The following is a 26342-nucleotide window of genomic DNA, read 5'->3' on the forward strand; positions in this document are numbered from 1 at the left end:
CCCCACGTGAAAACAGATCGACACCCCTTGCTCTGTGCACATACCCGACTTAGATAATTACCTGAAAAGTTCTGCGGAATGAGTAGCCACTTTTTTGGTAACAGAAATGCATGGTTTGTAAGCCCTACATTATAAACAATTATTAACTATTAACTATCGCAATATCAATATTAACATCCTCACATTTCATTCGAGGTATTTGACCTTGTGTGATTTTCATAGGTGAACGGTAATGGCTCGTTAATAAGCAGGGCCTAGGAGTGCTCTCTAGAACATCATCATGTTTACCATTGGTGATGCCAAACTATTCTGATACTTTGAGGTCATTGACCTCTCGAGATCATCAGAGGTCAAAGGCAGAAACTCGTCTGTGTGCCTTGGAATATGAAGACGATGTCATTGTACACAGATATGCTTGTTTTGTACATCTTTACCATGTTTGACCTTTCATCAATGATGTCATACTTCAATATTCTGATATTCTGAGGTCGTTGACCTCTCAAGGTCATCAGAGGTCAAAGGTAGAAACCTGTCTGCTCTTTAGAATATGAAGACAATTTCATTGTAAGACAGATATGCTTGTTTTGTACATCTTAACAATGGTTTCCATTAACCAATGACATCACAGATCAATATATTTTGAGGTCATTGACCTCCAGAGGTCATCAGAGGTCAAAGGTTAAAATCTGTCAATGCTCTGCGAAATCAGAAAATGGTTTCCCTGAAGTATAGATACATGTTTAGTGAATCATAACCACATATATCATTCACAAATGTCTAAAAACATCGATATTTTGATATTTAAAGTTCATTGACCTCTGGAGGTCATCAGAGGTCAAAGGTAAAAACCTGTCAGTGCTCTGTTGAATCTGGAAATGATTTCTCTGTGGTATAAATGCATGTTTAGTGCAACATAACCGCATATATCATTCGCAAATGTCTAAAAACATCGATTTTCTGATATCTAAAGTACATTGACCTCTGGAGGTCATCAGAGGTCAAATCAGACTTACCTCCCGATCTTAAAATAAATCTTATGGTATGTACTAACACTGGTGAAAGTTTCATGCTTTAGTCAAATTTTGCACAATTCACGTGATTTTGAGGGCTTATCTGCTCTACTATTAGTAATAAGGACTGATGCTCTCACACCAGAAACGACCTCACCTGCTGAAGTTCGCTCGGCAACTCTGTCTTTCTATGAGCCAGCAGCAATGAATGTGTGTGTTTTGAATTGGAGCAGCGAATCAAAATGAATGAAAAGATTACACTTTTGACTTAAAAAACTACATGACATAATGAAAAAAAAAAACCCGCTGAATACTTCATTTGTAAGGTCAAATGAATAGTTCGGTTTCAAAGGTATCGCATCCATAATTTCAAGTTGTGATGAAAAACTTGATTTTTTTTTATTACCATATTTAGCTATGTCAGATGGGAATGATACTTCCCCCATTGTACTGCTATGTGATACAACACTAAATGCATGTTAACGTATTATATGATTCGAATTGTAATCTAAATACCACTTGCATGACTTGCGTAACTTCAACTGTAATATTACGAACTGCCGTCTCAAAAACTTTCACAAGTTTAAATATTGTGCAAATATGAACACACCGCCGGTGTGAACGCAGTCCCACCAAATTAAAACCATTCCTGCGCCCTTACAACCCAGCGCTCTGACCAACGGTCAAAATGGACAAAATGTTTCTACCTATCACGACCATCACTCTGTTCCACTCAGGGTTTCTCTACAGTCGGATATAATAATATAAAGAATACAAGAATATACAAGAAATTTGGCCAAAGTTCACGGGATTGTTAATGTAAATGTATTCTAATTTTTGTCAGAACCCAGGGACCGTCTGTAATAAAAATCACTTGTTTCTAGTGACGGAAAATGAGAGAAAATGTATTTCAAAAAAATTGCCTCTCCTGGGAAAGCAAAGAAATCGGTAAAAGCAATCAAATTTGTCGCAAAACAAATACGTAGGTGGAAAGAAGTAAATCTTTCCTTCAGATATTATTGGATCTGGTAGCCGTAGGTGTTTTATCAAGGTTTTCTCGTCACCTCTGTCGTCAATTTTCATCAATTTCCAGTTCAATTTCGTCCGGAGATCCTTACTGCGTTCAAATCCTAGGTTTACTACTGTAAAATTGTCATAAGGTGATCCGTGTGATTCACATTACTTTTCGTCAATGAAATTGAGACATTAACCCTTATATACTAGCTTATTTGCTCGTTGTCTTGAAATCACACACAAACAATGAAGACAAGGTTGCAGATTAAAAAAAAAACAACAACAACAACAAACTACATGCTGTACCAGAGAAGACCTTTTAATCGTGGCTGTCTAGCTCCAGGAAAACAGGAGGGATGCTCAGCCCAGAAGGAACCCCTTTATCACGGTCAACTGGCAAACGCGGGATGAGCTAGCCCGATCTAGATTCTGGATGGTATACCCCACCGCTCGCTCTCGTCGACACTAACGAAAAAAAAAAAAATCTGCGGAGTCTTCTATAGCACAGAGGCAGGCGATGGCATCCTCGTTGGCACACTCGACGAAATACCTATGCCCACCAAGCTTGCTCAAGGCGTAACCGGAGGCAAGCTAGCGCCAGGGTGTCTGGAACAGCGAGCCGAGTATGCCCAGTTGTTTCTCGAAGACGGGCACGGGTTCAAGATTTTGAGTCGAAGAAGATGCCTCAGAGCACCGAGAGAACTCACGCGGCCAGGATTGTCCACAACAAGTGCAGCGAGAACTGCAACAGGGCGGCGAGTAAGCTCAGTCGGTAGTGCGTCTGCCTTACGATCCTAAGGACCCAGGATCGATTTCTGAGTCCCACTGAGCAATGTTGTGTGTAATCATACCGTCCCCTCCAGTAAGAGGCAAAACACTCAGTCCCTCGGATAGGACATAAAATGAAGGTCCCGTGTGTGAGAGAGTCACAACCCATACACGTAAAAGATCCCGTTTCATTAACTATTCATCACAAAGAGCAGGGTGTTTAACCCGGTGATGTGGTCTCGCCTCACACCCAACTGTGGACCCCATGGAAGACCAGCTATTGCAGCTGAATATGGGCTATCCAGCCATCTTCTCAGATGGAAAACGAAACAAACGTCAACTTGGCGATTTCTAGTGAAATTGGTGTGGAACATCATTCTGTTTGGGTGCCACGACAATGCTCTAATGTTTCCAGCAATTCCTTGCCGAGATGCCATTCCTGTAACCAATGGAGGCTACTGTGTAGAAGGATCTAAGTCTTCCAGAGAGGCGGGCAAGAAGAGAGGCCGTGCTGTTTCTAGGCCTGCAGGGGTCAACCTCCAAGCGCCAAGAGTAAGGTGTCTTCAGGAAGTGGCGGGGCCAACGTCGAAGCCTAAACTGCCGACAAGTGTGCCCCATGGTTATGCCACATCCAAACCTACTTTACAAGATGTTAACACGTCGTAAAATTGCAGGATAGACGGCAGTAAAGGGGAACATAAAAGAATTGAGAAAAAAAATTTAACTTTAGATGTCTGTGTGGGGATACATTTTATGTTGATAAAGACTTTTAATTCAACCAAGAATGTTGAAAAAATCCGTCGTTTTATGTACATATACATTGTATTAGAATAAACTATTTCATTGGAAATATAATGCTTCAACAGCATTTTTCTCTTATCACTTCGCTTCAGTTGGATTAATGCGTCACTGTACATGCTTGTGTGAGCACACTGGTGTATGTCGGTCGACTGGATAGGTGTGATTGAGTGTGTGTTGTGAAAGGAAAATGACTACGTGTATGTTTTTTTACGTTTGAGTAAAGCGACGTAAATGTGTTGAGTAAACGATTCGATTAATACAATGATAACACCATTATGCCGTATATCTGGAAGACGATTTTAAGTGAAGCTTTGACGAAAATGAATGGCAACAGACGAAATTGATTTTGCCGTCTCGTGCACAGCTATTTAATGTGACCGACAACTTTGAATTTGCAATTGAGGCACATTGGTGACAAAGCACGAAATTGAACTGACACTGTTTTAAAATTGATCGACTAAAAGTTAAATTGAAATGAGCATTCGCACATTCCAAGGTGTCCGGAACGGAATTGAAAACGCATTTCTAAAAATTTAATGAAACGATGACAAAAATGGGCGAGAAAAACCTATACTCATTTAGAGGAGTTATTGTGACACCATTTAACACATTCTACAGGCTGATATATAACGGTTTGCGTTATTTTATCTTTTCTTTTTCATAGAAAGAGTATCACCTGTTATGAGAATGACGAATACGCGAGCATTGGACCAGATGAAGAAAATAGACATAAAATAGGTCACCACGTTTGCAAAGATTGTAAATGAAGTTAATCCCATGTTGAGTAAGGAAGCTGTGAAAAAAAAATGAGTCATAAGACTTGAACTATTAATAATAGAAAAAAGTATAACTTTACGAAGCCCTTTCATCAAATAGCCAAACTAATACAACATCAAGCTAAAGAGCAAAGGGAAAATTAAGTGCACGGAGTTGATATTTGTAAAATATCTGTTAAAAAAAGAGCATTTTTAAATACAGCTCAGAAATATTAATTTTGGTAAAACCACGAATCTTCATATTGTGAGATAGCTCGTGATGTCGCATTTTTATCAGTTTTGTTGTGGACTAGTAACTGCGGTTAAAAGCATGTCGTTTAATGCTAAAGTTTGATGTAAAAGATATCATGTACCTTACAGATGATCAACCTTTCCCTTTAATGTTACGAGTTTAGGAGTTGTAGTGGCTTTTGCAATACATAGGGTTCACTGAAATGATACGGGAGCTACTAGCACTCAACTTCTAGTTTCTATGATTAAGGTTATAGTCAACCATCTAACACGTTGAGAGAGTTCTAAAGTCTATGCTATTTCGATCGCTTCACAAATCAATTTAATAACTAGGATTGATACAAGCGGGATTGGTCCTCAAAAAATCTGGCAATTGTTGCAAAAAGCTGTTAAATTTTCTGTATTCATCTACTCGGTACTAATTTTGTCTACCAAATGGTCCATTCATAAATTGCTAGATGTACGTGGCTCAAGTCTATGATATAGTATCGAACAATTCCTGCAGTGAATTGCACATCTAACTTTGAAAATGTTGCGAAGTCGTTGGTTTTTGAGCACTTTTTAGCAGAACTTATAGAAAGCACAAAAACTCCTATAGCTCTCTTCGAAGCTCTGGCATGACCCTCTTCGACTGGTTGATCACCAAAACTTTACCATGCAGTTTTCTGTATTTAATCAGATGACGGCCCTTTCTCATCATCTTTCTCCATGCGTTGAATCTTAAAGCTAGGTTTGTTGATACACTCTTGTATTTCATTTTGTCATTCTCTTAGCATCATAGATTAAGTACATCAACTAAATGCATTTTTTAGTGTCAACAGTGAATGAAGGAATAACTGATTTGGAAAGAATAGACTGATGCATTTCTTTTTGTCGTTCCATTTCATTCATTTCATTTATTTCATTTCCATTAAAAATACAATTACAGTAGAATATTCATATATACACATATACAAAATCAATGCAGCTCATTTCATATAACAAAGGAAAATATTTCGTATGAAAATACAATCATATACTGTGACTTGACTGTATGAAAGAAAATGTGTCGGAAATAGAGGGGACTGTTGAAAAGCTTTGCTTGTAATTTGCAGTCCCCTCATGAACAATAACTGATTATTGAACTCACAAAACTAAGGAAGAGCGCCTTAAAAAAAAAGAACAACAAAAAGGAAGACGGAGAAGACGAAGCAAGCCAAAGCAGAACACATGCGCACAATCGCACACACAAACATGATTCATTCATGATCATTCCTGAGTTGCTTTTCTTGGGGTACGGATCGTTCAGTTTTTGTTTTGGGTGTTTTGTTTTTTTTAAGATCATAGCGACACATTGTACGATACATCCCCTTGTTATTACACGCGAATAAGGTTTTGATTTGAATATAAGGTAGAGGAACCTAGTTTTGTGTGAATCCGTGGTTTGTTTGTTAGTTTGTTTGTTTGTAGTTGTTGTTGTTTTGGTCTATTGATATTTCGTAGTTTCATCCAGTATATTGAGAGTGTATGGCGTAAAACGTCTGTAGATGGTGAAAAGTGGATCGAAATAGTACCTAGTATTGAGAGATACGCACATCATATACTTTCTATACTGTTTACTTTCCTGTGTAAATTCGCCAAGAAATGCAATACATGTACATTTTAGCTGTAGACGGACAATGATTAAAGGAATAATTTACCATTTGCAGATGAAAAAAAAACCCAAGCATTAGTGCTTCAAAATTGTTCTAAAATGTGAGTTAGGGATAGAAACAAACAATGTCAAAGTTTGAATCAGCATAATCAATGTTAAGTATTATTGAATATATAAAATGTGAACAATAGTAATAATAATGTTTCCAGACTAAACTATCTACAGTTATGGTTTATTGGGAAAAATAGTGATATCTCAACAGGCTTTATTGCCAAATTTTTATATGGTAGGATGTTTTGTGATACAACTGACCTACACATATGTATCAAATGTGATATCTCGAACATTTTTTAAGTCACTGCTTCCAATGGTAAACAGGACCTATAAGGTGCACCTGATAAACATGTAAGGCTCTCTTTCCCAACGAGTATCATTCACTCCCACTTCTCAAGTTTACTAGTGAAGTTTGAACTTAGTCCATCTAAGGTCATAATAACATGTACTTATTTGCAATCCATGGTTCCATTATGAATTTGGGAGAAATGCGGTACATGTATGAGCAGTCCCTTATACACTCTCATATTGATCTAATAGGAGCAGACCACTAGAATAAAGTCGAGATTAAAACATTTGATACCACTACATGTACTTAATTCCCTCATGCAATCTTAATCCCTCACTTTTAAGTAATCAATATTCAAGAAAATGATATTTTCACACTCGTTTTATAGATCCTATCATATACACCTTCATGCAGAGGCATTTTTGTCTGGCGTAGCTTGCTTTGTTAGTAGATAAATAGTACTGGTTGGAGATTTGCACGTAAGAAGGGCGAGTGTCTCCACTAAACCTATTTCATTTCAGTTGTAAATTACCCATTGTTTATGTGTAATATGGATTTTGGTCCCAAAGGTGAATGATAACACACATGAAACGCAAAAACTGACAACCATGCCAGCACGAGGCTCGCAACAAGAAGACCAAAGGTTGATGTGTCCCCCTCAGTTAGACCCAGAACTTAAGCCTACCACATCAAGACTCAAAGACATCAACAACTCAGTGCATGGAAGCCGAGTAATGATCTACGTCAGTTGGTGCAAGGTGCAAGAAGGTGACCAACTTAACACGTTGCGTACAGGAACCTGATGGCCTGCGTATTAAGTCTATGGGCATTCCAGAATTCAGTACGGAAGGGGTTAACAAGTTTTGAGCGTAAAAAGGAGAAATACGGGAACTTTCATCTCATCTGAATGGATGTGCGAAATCGCTCGATGGGAGCTTCAAGTTCACGCTATACGACAAGCCGTAAAGTAAGTTCTGAGGACGTTTGAGTTGATCACCTGTTTTCCCTACTGGAAAGAACACAGTGTCTCACAGTGTGTTCAAAATGTGTTCACATAGTCGACTATGTAAAAACGCTCGTATGCAACAGTGTGAAGATGATTCCACACTGTACTGTGTGAGTGCGTGGGTGTTTTTGTTTTTGTTTTTTTCCACAGAGTTCACACGGTAATGTCTAGTTTCACACTGTGAATTGATGATTCACAATATGTTTACATTGTTAAAACGCTTGAATTTAACAATGTGAAGAGATTTCACACTGTGTTTCACATTGTGTTTACACTGTATTTCACACTGTGGACACTGTGTACATTCCAGCAAGGTCGACATCGAGTAGAGTCGAGCTCTACACAATATGGCACCGGACTATTATATCTGAACTCGTCACTCCATACGTCCCTACGAGAAATCTCCGATCTGCCTCTCAGCACTTGCTTCAAATCAACACAAGAAGGACCAAGAGATACGGTGAAAGGACTTTTGCTTATGCAGGTCCAGTCCCTCTGGAACTCCCTTCCTCAGCTACTCCGATCCCAGAAAACTCTGAACTCTTCAAAAAACAATTGAAAACTCACCTTTTTCATTTAGCGTACAATGTTCAGTAACTTTTGCAGTAGTATAGTTGAATTATACCGTTAATGATATGTGGTTTGCCAATTTTCAGTTGTAACTAAAACGTTTCATTATGTATGTATGTATGTATGTAAAGCGCTTTGAGAACCTATTTTGTGTTGAATCGCGCTATATAAGAACATTATATTATTATTATTATTCATACAAAGTGGCGCGTGTAGAAAAACACTGATGAAAACAAAGATTGCACTGGACTGATGGCAATCATAACCGACCATCTACGTATAGTATCTGACTGTTATGGAAGAGACTTGAATAAAGTTGTTGCAACCTGCTTCCATGAACACGCAAAATAACCTCTACACGTTTATATCTCACGTCACTTTATATACACTGTATAGACTTTACATGTCGCGTGTGAAAGAAACATTTATCCATACCTTTTGAATATACATTGTATTCTTTTTATTTAGGATATCTCGATCAGCATGCTGATTTTCATAGAGGTCCTGATACTCACAACAGTATTATAAAATGTGAACATTACAATATGATAAAAATTTCTCCAAAATAGATGGAGCCACGGATAAAGTTCATTTTATGTCAGCTCGACTCGAACTGCTCAGCTCGAGACGCAGCCGACGATGTGATCGCAACATCTAATCCGATATATGCTTCGGAAAATATGTCAAGTGGACAACGCGTCACGTGGGGGATCAACTACAAGCACAGCCAGAAGCCCTGGTGGGCGACTCAGAGCCGTCTGGTAATCTCACGACATTCCTGCTGTCCTCACGTCGTCGCTCGTCAGAATTATGTCCTTCCTCAGCGTGACGCTCTTCCCCCTGTTTATCCTCATTCGGCAATACCGTCTGTTCCGCCGAGCCAAGCCGGGTTGCTTCGCTCCCTGTTGATTCCCTTCCATCTGCATCTGCACTTTGAGCCCACTCGCCCCCTTCTGTCCGTCTCGAAGGAACCTGGTCGCTTGACTCGTTACCTGTTGCTGATGCTCCGGCGGTTGATTTCAGCGATGTGGTTGCCGCTTTCTTTCCAGAAGCCGAAGCAGGATAGTGCTCGGGAAAGGTCTGTCGTAAAAATTCTCTAGAACGGATATCAGCCTACAGGATAGAGAAGTTCGAAAACTATTATGACCATTCAGATGGAATGTAACTTGAGAAAAAAATAGTGCGTTACAGGTACAGCAAAGAACAGGTAAATCTAAATCTGTCAAAGTATTGATATTTATGTAATGTGTATAAAAATCTGGAGATGTCAACATGAATGAACACTTGAAGAGAAAAAAAAAATAGATTGAAAGTTACAGTGTTTTGACCCTCAGCATACAGATGTGTCTCATGGTATCTACAGGGACCACCTTGTAATGATCGAACAGGTCAGAATTTCCTAACCATAAAGGGGAAGATTCCCCAAATATAAATGTGGACTGAGTGAATGCCCAAATATTTTGACGAAAAAAAAAAAATCGGTGAAAGTTTGAGGAAAATCGGACAATCCATTCAAAAGTTATGCATTTGTAATGTCTTGGTGCCGCCATTGCTGGATTAATAGACTACTACAGTTGGTGACGTCACTGAAGAAAAAGGGTATAAAGAAAATCTAAAGATTTTCATAAAAAATGCACATTCGTTTGATTGTTAATGACATATTATGTTAAGAATAGTATTTTTCCCCCTACTTTTTGAACGAGGTAAGTTGTTCTTTCATTATGCTGGAAAATGAAATTTGTGGAATTCTCTTCACATTTTTAAACAAATATATATATATATATATATATATATATATATATATACATATATATATATATATATGATGTCATTCAGTTCTGGCGTCACTGAAATCTTTTAATTCATTACTTTTGAACGGACTGTCCGATTTAAAAAAAAAAAATCATAATTCAATCAACACACATACATTATATACATATACATATCATGATACATATCATCGTTACGGATGATTTCATCGAATCTGATATGAATTGTGTCATCACTGGTACTGACATGAGCAAATTAGTTGTGTTCTTTTTAACTCGAGTATAGCATTTGCGTGCGTAACGATATGAATGTACAGTCGTACTATTTCTGGACCTGTAAACTTACATAATCTTCGAACTTTTAGGCCCATTCTCTTTCAACGGAAATCAGACCGTAGATTTAAAAAAAAAAAAAAATGTTTATTCGTCAAATGTTTTTGAAAGACTTCTGGGACGACGTTCCACGGACGGAAAGGGAAGGCAATAAAAAGCAAAGAGGATGTGGATAATATTTTGATGGGCTATTGACTGGGAAGACGCATACAAAAGTGAAGAGGAAAGATATGTACAAACCATTACAAGGAATTTAAAAGGTGGGATATGAAATGGCGAATATGATATTTACACAATTGCCTGTAAAAACCATCTAGTTATCAATAAAGATGGTCCTGCACTGATATTGATATGATTGACGTCCAGAAATGTAACTCCTAACGCAATAATTGCCGGACAGGTAAAGAAAAGGGATAATAATAATAGAAAAGAGTACAACTTCGATTAAAAGCACTGGTAATTAGTTCTAGCAACTGATAGGTGCAGATTTATGTTATCTAATGCCCAACCTGTCAAGGCACAGAGAAATCTAAGATCATACTAATATTTAATCGTATGTCATTCAAGACAGCCATAATGACTTGCGGCGGTTCACCACGAGTAGTTTCTAAAAGTAGAAGTCTTTGAACGACTTTCGTTTCCTTGGTCACCAAAGTGTGACCGTAACTCGCTCCGCGCAAAGTGGCCAATGCTGGAATAGTGACCTGGTTTACGGAAACAGCTATTGCTACAGTTACCGCGATATTACTGTAAGCCTACATGCTGATGTTCAGCAAAACGACTTTCTTAGAATACATTATTATAGTGATCGCGGTGATTTTTTCCCTCATTCCACTTTAACAAAATCATCTTCAATTAGATTGGAAATCTCCGGCACTGCAACGTCTCATTCAATCTAATTCAAATTTGATGCATTGCTAAAACCATTCGCAATTGCTGCTGGCACAAAATGGTGTGTCATACATGTATAATGCCTTTCCATGAGCTGCAAAAATGTCTCGGACACGCTGTTTATCGGCCGACGGGACTTTCAGGTCATATTACCGCACTTAACCCATAGGGGAAAGAGCTCACTGTCATTAATATCAGAAGCTGCTAGAGACAACAGGCTAATGCATTATTGGTATGATATTTCATTACCCCGCCTCGCTACCAAAACATCAATGGGTAGAGATGATTGGAGAGAGATGGGGTACAGAAATGCGCGGAAATATACGGACGGACAGAAAAACAGACAGGGAAAGGGGTGACAAGGACAGATCAGCGTGATGTGTCACAACTACATCAATATTCAATGTAATATTATGAATTCAAGATACTTCCTTTCAAAATCATACAAGAAATTTGCAATTGTAGAACACAGCATAAAAATATATATCAATCTTCATCTTTCGCATCAATGAACAGTACGAAATCGATTATTTTCCTATCTACTGCATCGTAATTATATTTCTTCATGTCTTTCAGGCAAACTTGCAAAAATGTCTTATCTCTCGTGTAAATAATAGATGTTAGGCTGTGACAATCATGACCCTGGAGTTTCTTACATCTCGACGTCACTCATCGATCGTTTCAAGTCTGGTTTCGTGCCGGGAAACCCCGAAATACTTTGAATAAGACCTCTATTCTGCCGGGAAAGCGCATTTTTTTTTTTTTTTTTTTTTTTTTTTTTTTTGGATACCAAACATCTCAGTAATTGCATTCTTCGTCAGCGACCGGAATGCGACCGGAATTGATGTTAAATTTACAGTCTGTTTCTGAAGCGAACACGCAAACAAGGTTACGTCTGCTCCTTGGTACAGGCTTACAGATTTAAAAAAACTACAGCCGTAACCTACTTGAGATGAAAATGCGTCTAGTTGCTGCCACTATGCATCACAACGCACAACCCGTGACTGCTCGTTTCGTAGCAATGCCTCGTTGTCATGACAATATTATACGGACATGTGTACACACATTTGTATACAAAAATACACAAGTACAGTGTATATTGATATATATCCACAAGATTCACTAAGGCTTCTGCTCTGACCAACATATGGGACTAGTAACCAAAACCAAATAGTTACCCCAGTCATGCTATAGCTACAGCTGTTAATTCTCATCATCTGTCTATTATACTAACTAGGAAGAACAGAATGACGAGGTGCATGCATTCATGCTTTATTCTAATTATCTCTTGCTGCATAAAAACGCAGATAAAAAGAAGAGGAGCAAGCTCCTGAGTAAATCCAATCAACGCAGCTGGCAACAAACGAAACCGTGCTTCCTTCTCCAGCCCGCCGGAATAGACTAAAGGAGATCAACTTGATGGAGATCATTACGGAAACCTAACCAACGGGAGCGCTACGTGGGAGAAGCTCCCACTGTGGACTGGCAGGAGGGGTGGGGTGGAAAGAGGCAGGCTGAAAAAATGAGAGGGGGGCGTAATAGACACACTTCAGTATTTCGCACTCGGCGGAGAGGAGAGAGGTGGACGGGCCCTGCACTCTCCGTTGTCAAGGAGACGTCTGCAGACAGCTGCTTGCCTGCACTTCTGTATAATCTTTATATCGTCATGTTCATGTAAGTTATGAGGTGTCGAGACATCGTATCCCTTCCATTGCAAATCAGCAATTCAGCCTTATAATAGGAAAAATTTTCGCTTGGATGCCAAAAATCTCATTTCGACCACCACGACATTCACGTCTACAGTTGACGAAGATATGGTCCGAAATAACGTGTCCGTATAACGTGTTCATACGAGTGATGAGGCATACTGATTGCGATTCACACCCACTCCTCCTGAGCCCGTCTATTATTTAGACAGAATACAAAGAACCATACGGGATTACGTTAGCATTCTCTGTTCAAGTTCGAGGCCAATTTTACGACTGGTTATCGATCAAAACTGTAACAGATCTTTACGAGCTAAGTAGGTGTCGGATTATGGAAAAATTTATCAAAACATTGTCATGACAATTCCCTTCTCCCTTGCGGATTTCTCCGATACACTCTCCTTCTCAATCATTCTGTCATTAGAAGAAAGAATACGCCCGGAACTAAAAACAAACTTGTAAGTATTACCATTTTCACATCTACCGTAGAAAGCGAATTACGGAGGGAAGGATGTGTTTTCATGTTTAATAAAAAAGTATAACAACGCAAAAATCTTATGATGCCCACCTACAAGGCAGTTAGTGTAAGAGGTATATTCACATTCATATAATTTTACAAGAATACACCGGAAACTAACACACAATTTCATACACGTGCATATCTACCCCAGAAAGGCAATTACGGAATGTAGATTATATTATGTTTATACAAAAAAAAAGCAATATTCTTATGATGCTCTTCTACAAGGCAGCTAGTGTAGAGGAAGAGCAATATTCATACAAGATTACAAGAGAACAATTACTACAAAAGTTTCAAAAAGGGGACCAATTAAGCACTTGTAATCATAATATTGTAACAGAAAGATAGCTGATTAACTGCGATCGCACCATTAACGCTTTGGTTTTGATTTCTGTGGATACAATTATGATTTTGTTAGTCCAGCGACCAATATAAGTTTTCGGTATACCATGTGCCACTCTCTCTATGTGAATTCTATATCTACATGGAGAGATTGTCCTAAACGAGGGCTGAGCAGACAGAAAAAAAGTTCGATCTTCGCGATTGATATTGGTAATTGGATCAGGTGCTAGCTGGAAATGGCGAGATCGAGTGGAGTTACATGGACGATGACGCTAATTTTTGGGTAACGAGATACTTTCGGTGATGTACGCAGGTACTATAATTATAGTCCATGTCTTGGGGGCAAGTGCGGAGGTGAAATCCTGAATGTAATCCGATGGAGAATGTAGAGCAAAAGTAAGGGGGGCATAACAAGAATGACGTCGTATACTTTAATGATATAACATACATATGCCTATATCGATACCGAAGATCGAATATTATATTAACATAATGTATATAATATATAAGGAGGAACAGTGAGAGGAATAATGAAAAAGCTAGACATCGTTTTCTCCTTCCTTTCTCATATATATTATATATATTGAGTAAGTTGTCCACGTGTTGGCGTGATAATATCAAAAACAAAACTGAAGCAAAGTTCATGCTGTATTGATAAACAGCTAATTTCGGCACACAAAAAAAATAAGCAAACTGTTGTTGAATACAGCATGAACTTTGTTTCAGTTTTGTGTTTGATGATATAATATATATATATATATATATATATATATATATATAATACATATATATAAATGTATATAAATATATATATATTATACATATACATAAATGTATATATATATATATATATACATATATATATACATATATAACATATTCATTTTTTTTTTTTGTTCAAGGAAATACTTTTTGAGAACACGTTAACAACCCTGGTTGACATGAACGTCGGTGTACTTGTTTAGTGGTTATTTTGAATTGAATTAGATATAGATCGAAATTAATGTAATCTTAGTGAAGCACAGTATTCTACATTTCGATACCCACATTTCCGCGTCGTCAAGTTTACGACTACAGCAGGAGACTCATCGCGTCCCTGCAGCTGTATGTGACATGAGCGGAGAATTCTCTTCTGTTTTCTCTCTTTTTTTCTTTCTTTCTTTCTTTCTCGCTTTAGGTGCGCTGTGAGCACTATAGGATTGTGACTGGATCAACTCGACACTCCAAAAATATTAATGATACAGTAATGTAGAAACAAATTTGCGATTTTTTTCTGCTATTCCTGAAGGGGGAAAAATCATATAAAAATATAATCATTGCAATATCATTTACAACAGACTAGGTCATGGGCGGTGAGTTAGATCAGTCGGTATAGTGCGTCTGCCTCACAACCCAAAGATTCGATTCCCGAGTCCCGCTGAGCAATGCTGTGTGTTATCATACCATTTCCTCCTATCAGAGGCATAACACCCGGATAGCATGAATGGAGGTCCCGTGTGGGAGATAGTCACAACTCGCGCATGTAACAGATCCCGCTTCATTTATTCATCGCAAAGAGCAGTGTGTTTAACCTGGTGAAGTGGTCCCGCCTCATATCCAACTGGACCCCATACCGACCAGCTATTGCAGTTGAATGTAGGATATCCAGCCATCTTCTCAGATGAAAAAGGACAAACAAACAAACAAACAAACACACGATACGAACTTTTGCGAAAAGTCACGACCGAAGAGAACACAAGATATTATCTAAAACATACATTACCGACGAGAAGACAGTAACATTCGAAATGGTGCACCCTTGTCGTTTCAGAATCATCTTCTCCTTTAAAACAGTTTGCCGGAGGGAACTTGAAGCTTCCCACTTATGGAAGGCAGGAAATGTAAATAAAAGTCGACAATGATACCTCAAAAAAACTGGAGAGCTCAAATTTGCCCTATCAGCGCAAGAATGATAGGCTGACTCGCTACGCAAAATTCCCTCCCCCCTTCCCTCGCATTAACCTTTTCCTTCTCCAAGCTGCCTATTTCAAAGTGACCATTCTCGATCAAGGGGAAAATCACGACCAGCTGCAATCAGCTGCTGGCGGCTGAGAAATGAGGTCAGTTCAGCAGGTTCGAAGGACACTAGGCTCTGCTGCAGGTGACGCCATTCCCCTTACGTTCGTACGGATTATCCTTTTCTTTTAATAGGCGGTTCTGTAATCACTTAAATCCCACATTTATAAGATATTGATAACATACAGTATATATATATATATATATATATATATATATATATATTTATATATAATTGATAGATAAATATATAGTAACATGCACGAATACATTAATGTGCGTATATAAGTGTGTCTGTATCTGTCTATTATAGATGATCAGATATTCGGGCATTCATGTTTGTAAATATACATTATCATATATGTAAAAACACACATTAAATGGATAGCTTGTAAAAGGTTTGTACATATGGAAAACGACACCTGCATTTTAACATTGATGCAGTTCAAGATCTTGTGTAAGGTGACATAAGGGCGACATAAAGACTTGAATCTGTTTAGATGGTTCATGAACTTGGCTCGCAACATTATTCTTCCACAAATGCACAAGTACCAGTAGGCAGTTTGCGCATTTCATGACACAATTTGAAAAGTTTTGAAAGAAGGTAAATAATGGTTGATTAATGACGTGGTTGAGGAATAAGTCCAAACTGGATAGAAAATTTATGGTACCGTCACGAAATAGATTCTCACCGTGCGATCGTAATTTTTCTTCTTCTGCGCTTTCCCTCCTTTCCACGAAAGGATGTAAGGTTGTCTAGGGAATTCGGGGGGGGGGAGCGTTTCTAGGGTATGAGTTTCGGGTTGTGAAGTTCGAGTGGAAAGGAATGGCGGTAGCCTCTACTCATCGTCTGGCTCGTTCTACCACTTCACACGCTGATGGTCCGTCTTTGCTATTATACTTTCAATACTCTCTATATAGTGAGAGATCTCTTCTCTTCAAACTTCTCTATTCCCCCTTCACTAAAACTCAAACCATTTTTTGTCCCCAAACGCATGAGATAAAGTTTTTTTTTGATGTTTTCGTCACCACCTTATTTGTATCTTCATGTGTATTATTTTTTTTACGACGCCATCACAAATTTTATGACACTTTCAATCTATACGTTCTTTTCTTTCTCCTACAGTCTTTTGCCGTCTGTTCTATTTGTTTTTTTTTTTAAATCTCCGTTTGCTTTCCTGTCACTTCGTTTTCAAAAGACTTCCTCACTCTTGCTTTTATTTCATTTCCTTCTCGATGACGCAATAGCAGAAACTATCACACCAAAACAGTCACAGACACTTTGGCGAAACGGAGAGGGAAATAGACGAAAACTTCACAGGACAAGGATGATGTCCGATGATACATCTCTTCCGGATACAAGAGAGACGGGAAAGGACCCTGTTGATATTACTCTCCTCTCTTAACTCTTACCTATCAGCTGCCTATATGTCAATTCATTTCTCCTCCAGCTCACTTTTGCAAAAGTTTGAAACCTCATCCTTAATTGAAGCCCGTGTAACTGTAAACCGTCAGATCTCCATGGAAGTTTTCCTCTCTCTCTCTCTCTTGATTTTCCACCCTCGGTGTTGTGGAAATAATCTGCCATTAGGCTGGCTTTAAGTGACGGGGGTAATAACGTGGTAGTATTGGAGAGTGTTATGTGTAAGTATACCGCAAAGTGTTGACGACGCACTATGCTATAAACCAAGTCTCCTATAGTCCTCCTTTCTCTCGCTCTTACAAAAACTTATAGCTACCTTGACCCCAACGAATTCACCATCACACATGTCTCCGACTTGGTGAGTGCACTTTCTTATATTGTAATGCATGAATGAGTTTCCCTTTCCATCCTTCCGATAACTACCTTTATCTCGAATCACATTCCACCCCTCCATCCCCCCTAATTCCCTGCAACCACTCACTCCCGGGGATCGACAACTACACATTTGTGCCTGTTATCCCCCTTTCCATTTTACTTCTTTCTCAAATCGTCATCTTGTCTCGCTCCCCATCCCCCCCCCCCCGCCTTCTCGCCTACTATGTTTGTCTACTCAATCCGAATTTTTGTTGTTGTATCGTATTATGTACACAATATTTTGTCTGTATTAATGCGTTTAGAAACGTCAGTATTAAGCGTTATATAAGTGCTATTCATTATATATACTGTACGTATATATATAGATAAATAAATATAATTAGATATATAAGTATATAATATATATATATATATATATATATATATATATATATATATATATACTGCTGTGAGAGCAACCTTGTTCATCTGAAGGCTCAGTGAAATTACCCAGTGATTTTCCCCTTCTCTTATCTTCATTTCCATGGAAGACATTCCTTTTTAGCGCTTCTGTTGTTGTTTTTCTTTCCGCCGTGGAGGGATACAATCATATCTACTCGCGCAAAACACGCAGCGTCAAACCAAACAACCGTGAAACAAATCTGACATAGAGTGTATGACTTATCGTTAGCCGTGTCGACGTGATGGGAAACTGTTTGTCCGTGGAACGAGATTTGCGTTGCCAGGGCAACAGATGCGGAAAGGACGGGGAGACCCCTCCATGAGATCGCTACTGACACCCCCAGTGTCTTCATCTCACAGAACTCTTATCTATCACTATACCTGATGTTCTTGCAGCTCATACGGTGTGCGTTCATAACATCATGGGCTTGGTCGAATAACATTACAAGGCGCGATGGTACAGGGTTCTTTCGAGTCTTTCGAAGATACTGACTGTAAATCGTATATGAAGCGTATTTAAGTGCTATAATTCTACGATGAAATCAAAGACATGTTCCCTCTGAACGTGCCAATATTACGTTAAGACCAGGGGTAAAGTTACGAACAACCTAAGAACGACTGGCGATCAGTTCTCATGTGCTACACTTATCAGAATTTCAATAATTCAGCACAAGAACTGATCACCAGTCTTTCTTAAGTCGTTCGTAACTTTACGAACAGCTTTATGAAACACCCCCATGGTATTACCACGGTGGAGCGCATCTGATATGGTGGTGCGGAGAGGACCCGGCAGCCCGCCCCCTCGTTCATTACATTGTATTTCCTCCCCCACCCCACCCCCCCCCCCGCCCACGTCTTTCCCCTTCACTTAACTTTCTCTCCTCCCTCCCTAGCAACCTCCCACCTTTTACCCTACCCTTCAAATCAATCTCCCCTATCCTCCATTTCAGCACCCCTTCGTTACAGTGTCTTCCCCTCCCTCCTTCTCTCCCAAACCTCATTCTTTCTTTTACCCTACCCCCACCTCCATCTCCCCCATCGTCCATTCCAACACCCCTTCGTAAAGTTTACTCTCCACAATCCCCCCTCTTCTACTGATCTCTCCCAAACCCCATCCTTCCTTTTCCTCTATCCTCCAGTCCCATCTCCTTCCTTCATCTTTAAACATCTTCATCAAGTTTTATTTCTTTAAGTCCTTCCCTTCCTCCTTCTCTCCCTACCCTCCATCTCCAACCTCGACCTCCATTCCCCACCTTCTTTTAAACATGATAATAACATCATTTTCTTTTATCCAGGGTAGCCTCTTCAGAGTTGATACTGTTTTACCAGAGGGCCTTGCCATTATCATCACCGTAGCGTTGCCAGGTAAACATGTATACGCCCGGGTCGAATGGAACACAGTGGGTAATAAAAACATCTTGCACCTTGTCCAAGGACGTATATTAAGTACTGGCCTGGGTTAGAACTCGGGACCTCTAATTGAGAGTCAGGAGTCTTATCCCCTACCCCATAGTGCCCATTTTTACCAGGCTTACCCTGTACACGATCTCCTTCTTGATCACCTTTTCTCCCTACCCCTCCATCTCCAATCTTCCATCATGCACCCACCTCTTCACCAAGGTTTCTCTTTTCATGTCCTATTTTCCGCGCGACACCTAATAGCTCGCTCTTCAACCACAATACATGCACACCATCCCCATCCTCCCTCACCCGTTCACCTCTTCACCAAATATCCTCTTCCCAAACCTTTACCCTCGGGGATATTTCCCGTCCCCGGGGCTCTTTTATAAGTCTTCTCTCAACTGACAAACAGATACAATGTCACAGAAATCGGTCGTCACCATTCCGTGGAGATCGAGATCGCCGGATGAACCAGGCGGGCATCGCGGGGGACTTGGGCTGATGTACCTCCATCCTTACCCACATTGATAACACATTACCTGTCCCAGAGGATGTAACGAGGATCCTCTTTGCACTCTGAATTCCGTTGGATTGGACAAACGTAAACACGCAGATCATTTTACACAACACATATGCAGGTAAGGTCCTAAACAGACGAATACATACACAAAATGAATGTGTTTACGAAGGCATGCACATAGAACACGTCCAATCGTTTAGCATGCACAGAAGCAGACAGACAAACACAGACAAACAAACACACATATACACACATATACTTTATCACACCCACATAGACACAAGTCCCCGGATTTCTTCCTGGATGCTACTTTTCGGCTGGTTTTACTAGGGCCTATATATAAAAATACATATTGGCACATACAAACAAAGAACGTACCGCCAAAGGAACGGCATAAAGCGATACAGGCATACGAGATTTACAATGCTTTCAGAAACAGCCTTTCGCCCACGGTATGTCTCTGTTTTTGTTTTTGTTTTTTTTCTACATATTTGTGGACTGTAACCTGCTCGGTTCAAACAAGGACAATTCGAATTCTATCACGGAGCATTGATAGCAAGTTAAATCGAGTCCCGTCCCAACTCTGACAGAAATAATACAGCAAATAGCAACCAATATCCCTGTGCATTGCTCGCCGTTATCATGTTCAATTTATTGTAGCACAAGTTACTGGGAGTTTGCTAAACAACGAAAGGGGGGGGGGGGAGTAGAGAAACCTACTCATGATAAAAATCGGTCGAGACCAAAGCCAGGACATGTTCAAACCAATTTTGTAATTTTTACGTCAATAAACAGAGAGAGAAAAAAATCCAAGGTGTGGATCAACTCTAACCGCGTGATGGATTAGATGAAAAACCACGTTCGCAAATGCTGGTCTCTCTTTCAACTGAAAAATGTACTCTTTTACTGGCGTAAGGATGCCCCGTGTTCTTAACATCAATAAAAGTGACATTTTACATGCATTGGTAATGAGCCTTAGTCGAAGTTAACATTACCAGTGAAACCACCCATGTATTCTTTGTCGACATTGATATCTAACAATTCACCTCTGACCCCTGACCTCTGATCCCATGACCTTACAATTCCCAAGAGAATTATTGTCAGGCAGTATGCATATGTATTGAAGTTTCATGAAGATACCTTGAGCTATTTCCGAGATACGGAGACGAAAGTAAAATTTTAGCATTGTCACTCGACCTTTGACCTTTGACACTACGAACAAAAACTTTCCCTAGAGAATCTTTATCTGGTAATACATGTACACAACGTTAGTTTCAAGAAAATGTCTTCAGGCAATGTAGGTATGGGCGAAATATGGAATTTTTCTGAATTTGACATTGAGTATGCGCACTAAAAATTGATTTAGGCACAGCTTCGTTCACTCAAACATTCACAAGCCAAGTTTAATTAGGATACATCTCAAATGGACTTTAAGTTACACTATCCAGAAAATTGATAAGGGACGGAAAGATGCACCGAACGACGGACGGACAACCCGAAAACATAATGCCTCCGGCAACACTGAGACACCGGAGACACACACACACACACACACACACACACACACACACACACACAGAGTGCCGATGTAGTTCACCCTGCACAAAGTTTGCAAGCGCATACCAGCTGTGTACACTGACTTCAGCGAACCCAACCATACTTCCTGTGTTGCGGATATGTATCAAACAATAATTAGCAACCATAACGACAAAACTAGCAACAACAACAACAACAAGATACTGTTGATCATTAGGGCCTTATGCAGCGCAATGTGTGAAAGACGTATAAATTTTATGTAGCGTGCTGCTCACTGCTGAACAACGTTGAAACCAATTGGTGGCGCCATTTAAAGAGAAATTTGCCTGACAGTCTAAATAATTGACGAGTCGAAGTGACCGAATATCCGTGACATGGGTGTTTAATGAAGACCATACATCAAAGGCGACTCATTCCCACTGAGGGTTGTTATGCTCAGTTAAACAGTAAAACAAACGAATTATGAAGAGCGAAATAATAGGGATAAGATGAGAAGGCCTAGACATTCTTTCAATACATTCTGGTCATGTGCCTGTGCCTACATTAAATATACACTGCACAAAAGTAATTATAATGTTAAAGTTAATAACCTAATTACTAAATTCCAATTTGCCCCTGGATATAACATTCGACTTTCCCCACCCCCCCCCAAAAAAAAAAAAAAATAATGTAATCCACAGGCTAAACAATTTCCACGCGTTTTCCAAACAAAATCTTGTCATTATTAAAGAGAAAAACGCTCTTACTCAAACGGATACCGGAATAAAACGTGCAACCTTTGACGAAATCACAAAGAAAGAACAAAAGAACTACGTAATTTTCATAGCCTTGTCTCCTCCAGTTTTGGTAAAGGCCTTGAATCTTAAAAAAACAATATATATATATATATATATATATATATATATATATATAATATACATTTACACATATATATATATATATATATATATATTTACACAATCAATCGATAAGTACAACTCACGCATTACTCAAGTTTATTGATAAGATAGCTCATGTTATAGATGATGTTTCTCATACTGATGGTGTTTTTCTTGACTTCTCAAAGGCGTTTGATACAATAGATCATGATATTTTACTTTATATGTTAATCATTACGGAATTCGGGGAAGGGCGCTAGAATGGTTCACTGATTATTTAACAAATAAAAAACAATTTGTAAGTATCGCACGGTCACGACTCCCAACCAAAAGTGATTTCTTGTGGTGTTCCACAGGGTTCCTTGATAGGCCCACTTCTCTTTATTCTATATATTAACGATATCCAGAACTCCTCTAAGATTCTTTCCTTCGTTTGTTTTGCAGATGATACAAATTTGTTCTTTTCTCATCAAAATCCTGATGCGCTTATAAACATAATAAATGAAGAACTTGTATCTGTTCAATCTTGGATTTTTGCAAACAAATTGTCCTTAAACATTGATAAAACTCCTTATATGTTGTTTAGTAATTCGCCAACTGTGTTACCCATCTATGTCAAGATAAACAAAAGTGATCTGTCACAGGTCAATAGTACAATTTTTTGGGGTCTTTATATCGATAGTGATTTATCTTGGAGAACCCATGTTAATTATGTAAGTAGAATCACTGCTAGAAGTACAGAGGTTCTTAACAAACTTGGCTATTATTTTCCATGTAATATTCTACAAAGTATATATTCAACTTTGATATCTCCCTATTATTATGGGATTCTTGTGTGGGGGAATGCTTCTAAAAACCTTATCGATTCGTTATTTATTGTGCAAAAACGCACTATTAGAATTGTAAATCACACTGGATACTTATCCCACACCAATGAACTTTTTGTGAGTAACAAAATTTTGAAAATTCCTGAGTTATTTTATTACAACGTTGGCCTGTTTATGTATCAATTCTCAACTGGCCAATTACCAGATGTATTTTCCCAAATGTTTACAAGAAATCATACTGTTCACGATTATCCAACCCGGCAACGTTATGCTTACCACCTTCCACGTACCCGAACAATTTTCGCGAAAAAAAAAAAAAAAAACATCATGTTCACTGGACTTAGAGTATTGGAATGATCTCCCTACGGAACTTATAAGAAGCACCACTTTAACCTCATTCAAACTCATGACCGATGTGTTGGCTCAGTGAGTAGAGCGGCTGCCCTCACAATCGGGAGGTCGTGGGTTCAAACCCCGGCCGCGTCATACCAAAAGACGTTAAAAGATGGGAGTTGCTGCTACCTTGTTTGCCGTTCAACAATTGAAAAGGTTAGAGCAACGTCGATCTGGCGCTGCTCAGTGGCTGCCGGGCCCACGATCAATTGGGCAAAAAGAATTTCCATTCTCGGACAATAAAATTTGGACTTTATATCCAAAACAATTATTATTAAAAAATTGAAGCAATATCTTCTGAGCAGCTACGGCATGCATAGTGTATAGTACTTGTTGCTCCTTACTTGCCTCCCTTGTCTATCCCTTACTAGTCCGGCGGGATCCTAACCATGAACACTATTTTTGATCAGTCTGCCTGTTGCGCTCTTCAAGCACTTATTGTTCCACTCGATTATCGAAATTCTCGCGCGTGGCAGCTGTCGGTTATCATGGTCACACGGCCTGCATGGTTTAGGACCCCTGCTGGAATGTGGACTCCTGAGCTCTATTGCCCTACTGTGTATTGTTTACATTTAAAACAAATTTCATTATTATCCCACGTTCTACTTATGTATTTATGTCATACTATTACGCCATTATCTATACCTAAGTTCACACCCACTTGAATCTTTACAATCTCAGTCGTTGTTCTCCCAATTGTCCTTACTTGTAGTAGGTTATAATATTGTTGCAACAATAAGTGGCCTTTCTTAACACTTATTTGATCGGATTTTTGAGGTTGTTGTTGTGTTAATCGGTTCCCCCAGTAATAGTATGGTCTAAAAATATCTGTATTTCAAACTTCCCCAAATCTGATTTATCATGGGACCTGCGGCTGTACAAGCTTGCTTTTACGCAGGCCCCATCACATTTTTCGCATCATGACCACAGTTCAACTCGCATGTATACAGACATTGTGTTTATACCAAGACAAACTTTTGTACATTCCGATGAGGTTTCATCTAATTTATGTTTTGTATAATTTTCGTATTTATATACTTTGTTGTGATATGTGAGAAATATGAAAATAAATTGAAATGAAAAATGAAATGAAATGAGGAAAAATATTGATGAAAGAGGAGGTGTTTACCCACAATGCATCTGCGTTCATGACTCCAAGGGTATTATTTATAAACGCTCCCGACTCCGAGCCTCGCTCGACCAAAGAGGGGGATCAGAGGATTGCGGGATAAACCAGGATATAGGGGGAGAAATCAGCTTCTCCTTTCTTTCTACCTCCCCCCCCCCCCCCCCCTACCTGTTTTGATCAGTGAAGTTGCGGTGTGATTTAGGAAAGGGTGCCGAATTTCATGCGAAAAAAACTCAGGTCTCAAAAGCTGGGTGCGTTCAACGGAATCGGGGCAAAGATCTTTATTGTCTCCGCCTGTATAATATAGGGCGGAATTGTCCCTCTCTTCCCTGCGGTCCCCGCTCGGCCTTCGGCGAGATTTCCCCTAAATATTTCTGACAGTTATGAGCAGCATTTAACCAAGCGCCAGTAACGCTGCTGCCTGCGAGAGGATAACGCAATACTTATTAAGGTCACATCGTGGCCATTTATCTTCAGCCAACATACAACGGTTTCGTGTGAGTATTTGTTTGTTTGTGAGTGTGTTGTGTGTGTGTGTGTGTGTGTTCTGCGATTCAAAAGTATCAGGGAAAAACCTGGGTGTTGTATTCCTCCCGAATTCTAGATCCTATGTTACATTACACACGAGAAATGCCGCCATGGCGACTTGTATGCACTCGCCATGTCAAAAGGTCTGTAGTATATGTTGACAGTGTGAGACAACAGTTTCACATGACTGGTCGAAAAAAAGGTACAACTTCAAATGTGTTATACATTCCTTGAATCAGATTTCATTTGGATAGCTGATTGTTACAGAGAGCAAGGATTTGAGAATTTGAGCATTTTCACTTGGCCTTTGACCCTTGCCCTGTGACCCTACGGCGTACATCTTTCTTCAAATAATCACTGGCTGGTAATGTCCAAATTTCGCGTCAATTCTTTGAGCTATTTTCAAAATTATAAATTATGGGGAAGATAGTGACCGTTTAACATCATCACTTCACCTTTGACCTTCCAAAACTAGCGTGCAGTAACGTATGTAGGCCTATACACCTAGTTTAATTTCAAGTGTATGCACTGAGTAATTTTCAAGGAAAATCATGGAGAAAATAGTGTCAATCAACATTAAACATAATTTTATCATTTTCACCTAACCTTTGACTTTGACCTTTGACCCCATGACACGAAACTTCTAAAGAAAATCCGTTTTAGGCGGTACATGCATATGTACTTGGTTTCGTGAAGATAATTTGAGCCATTTCCGAGAAACAGAGAAAAAGGTAAGATTTTAGCATTCTCAGTTGACCTTTTAACTTTGACCCCATGGCCAAAAACCTCCCCAATGAATCAGTACCTGGTAATACATGTATACACTAAGTTTAATGAAGATACCTTGCTACATTAAAGAGAGATGTAGGGAAATGTTGCGATATCTTCGGAATTTGACCTTGACTTTTGGACTCTGACTTTAAGTGTGTGCACCCAAAAGTTGATGTACACAGCTGCGTCCACTCTTACATGCACATGCCAGGTTTCATTCGGATACCTAAAACGGTGCTTAGGTTACACTGTCCACAAAATCGAATACGGACAGACGGACCGATGGACAGACGGACAACCCGAAAATACAATGCTTCGTGGCGGAGTCATAAAAAAAAGAGAAGTTTACTAG

At 39.2% G+C, this 26342-nt stretch overlaps 1 protein-coding gene across 1 annotated transcript in view; it reads right to left on the reverse strand.

Annotated features, from left to right (window-relative positions):
- Nucleotides 1-8811: 8811 nt before the first annotated feature.
- Nucleotides 8812-26342, reverse strand: part of LOC139740781 (endonuclease V-like) — a 73665-nt gene continuing 56134 nt past the window's right edge. The window contains exon 9 of the mRNA XM_071651355.1: nucleotides 8812-9265. Coding sequence (XP_071507456.1) covers nucleotides 8864-9265 — 402 coding nt within the window. The 3' untranslated portion in view covers nucleotides 8812-8863. The remainder of the gene's footprint in view (nucleotides 9266-26342) is intronic.

Source organism: Diadema antillarum, unplaced genomic scaffold (assembly GCF_040938485.1).
Source record: "Diadema antillarum isolate AM-2024a unplaced genomic scaffold, OU_Dant_1.0 seq00000881_RagTag, whole genome shotgun sequence".
NCBI lineage: Eukaryota > Metazoa > Echinodermata > Echinoidea > Diadematoida > Diadematidae > Diadema > Diadema antillarum.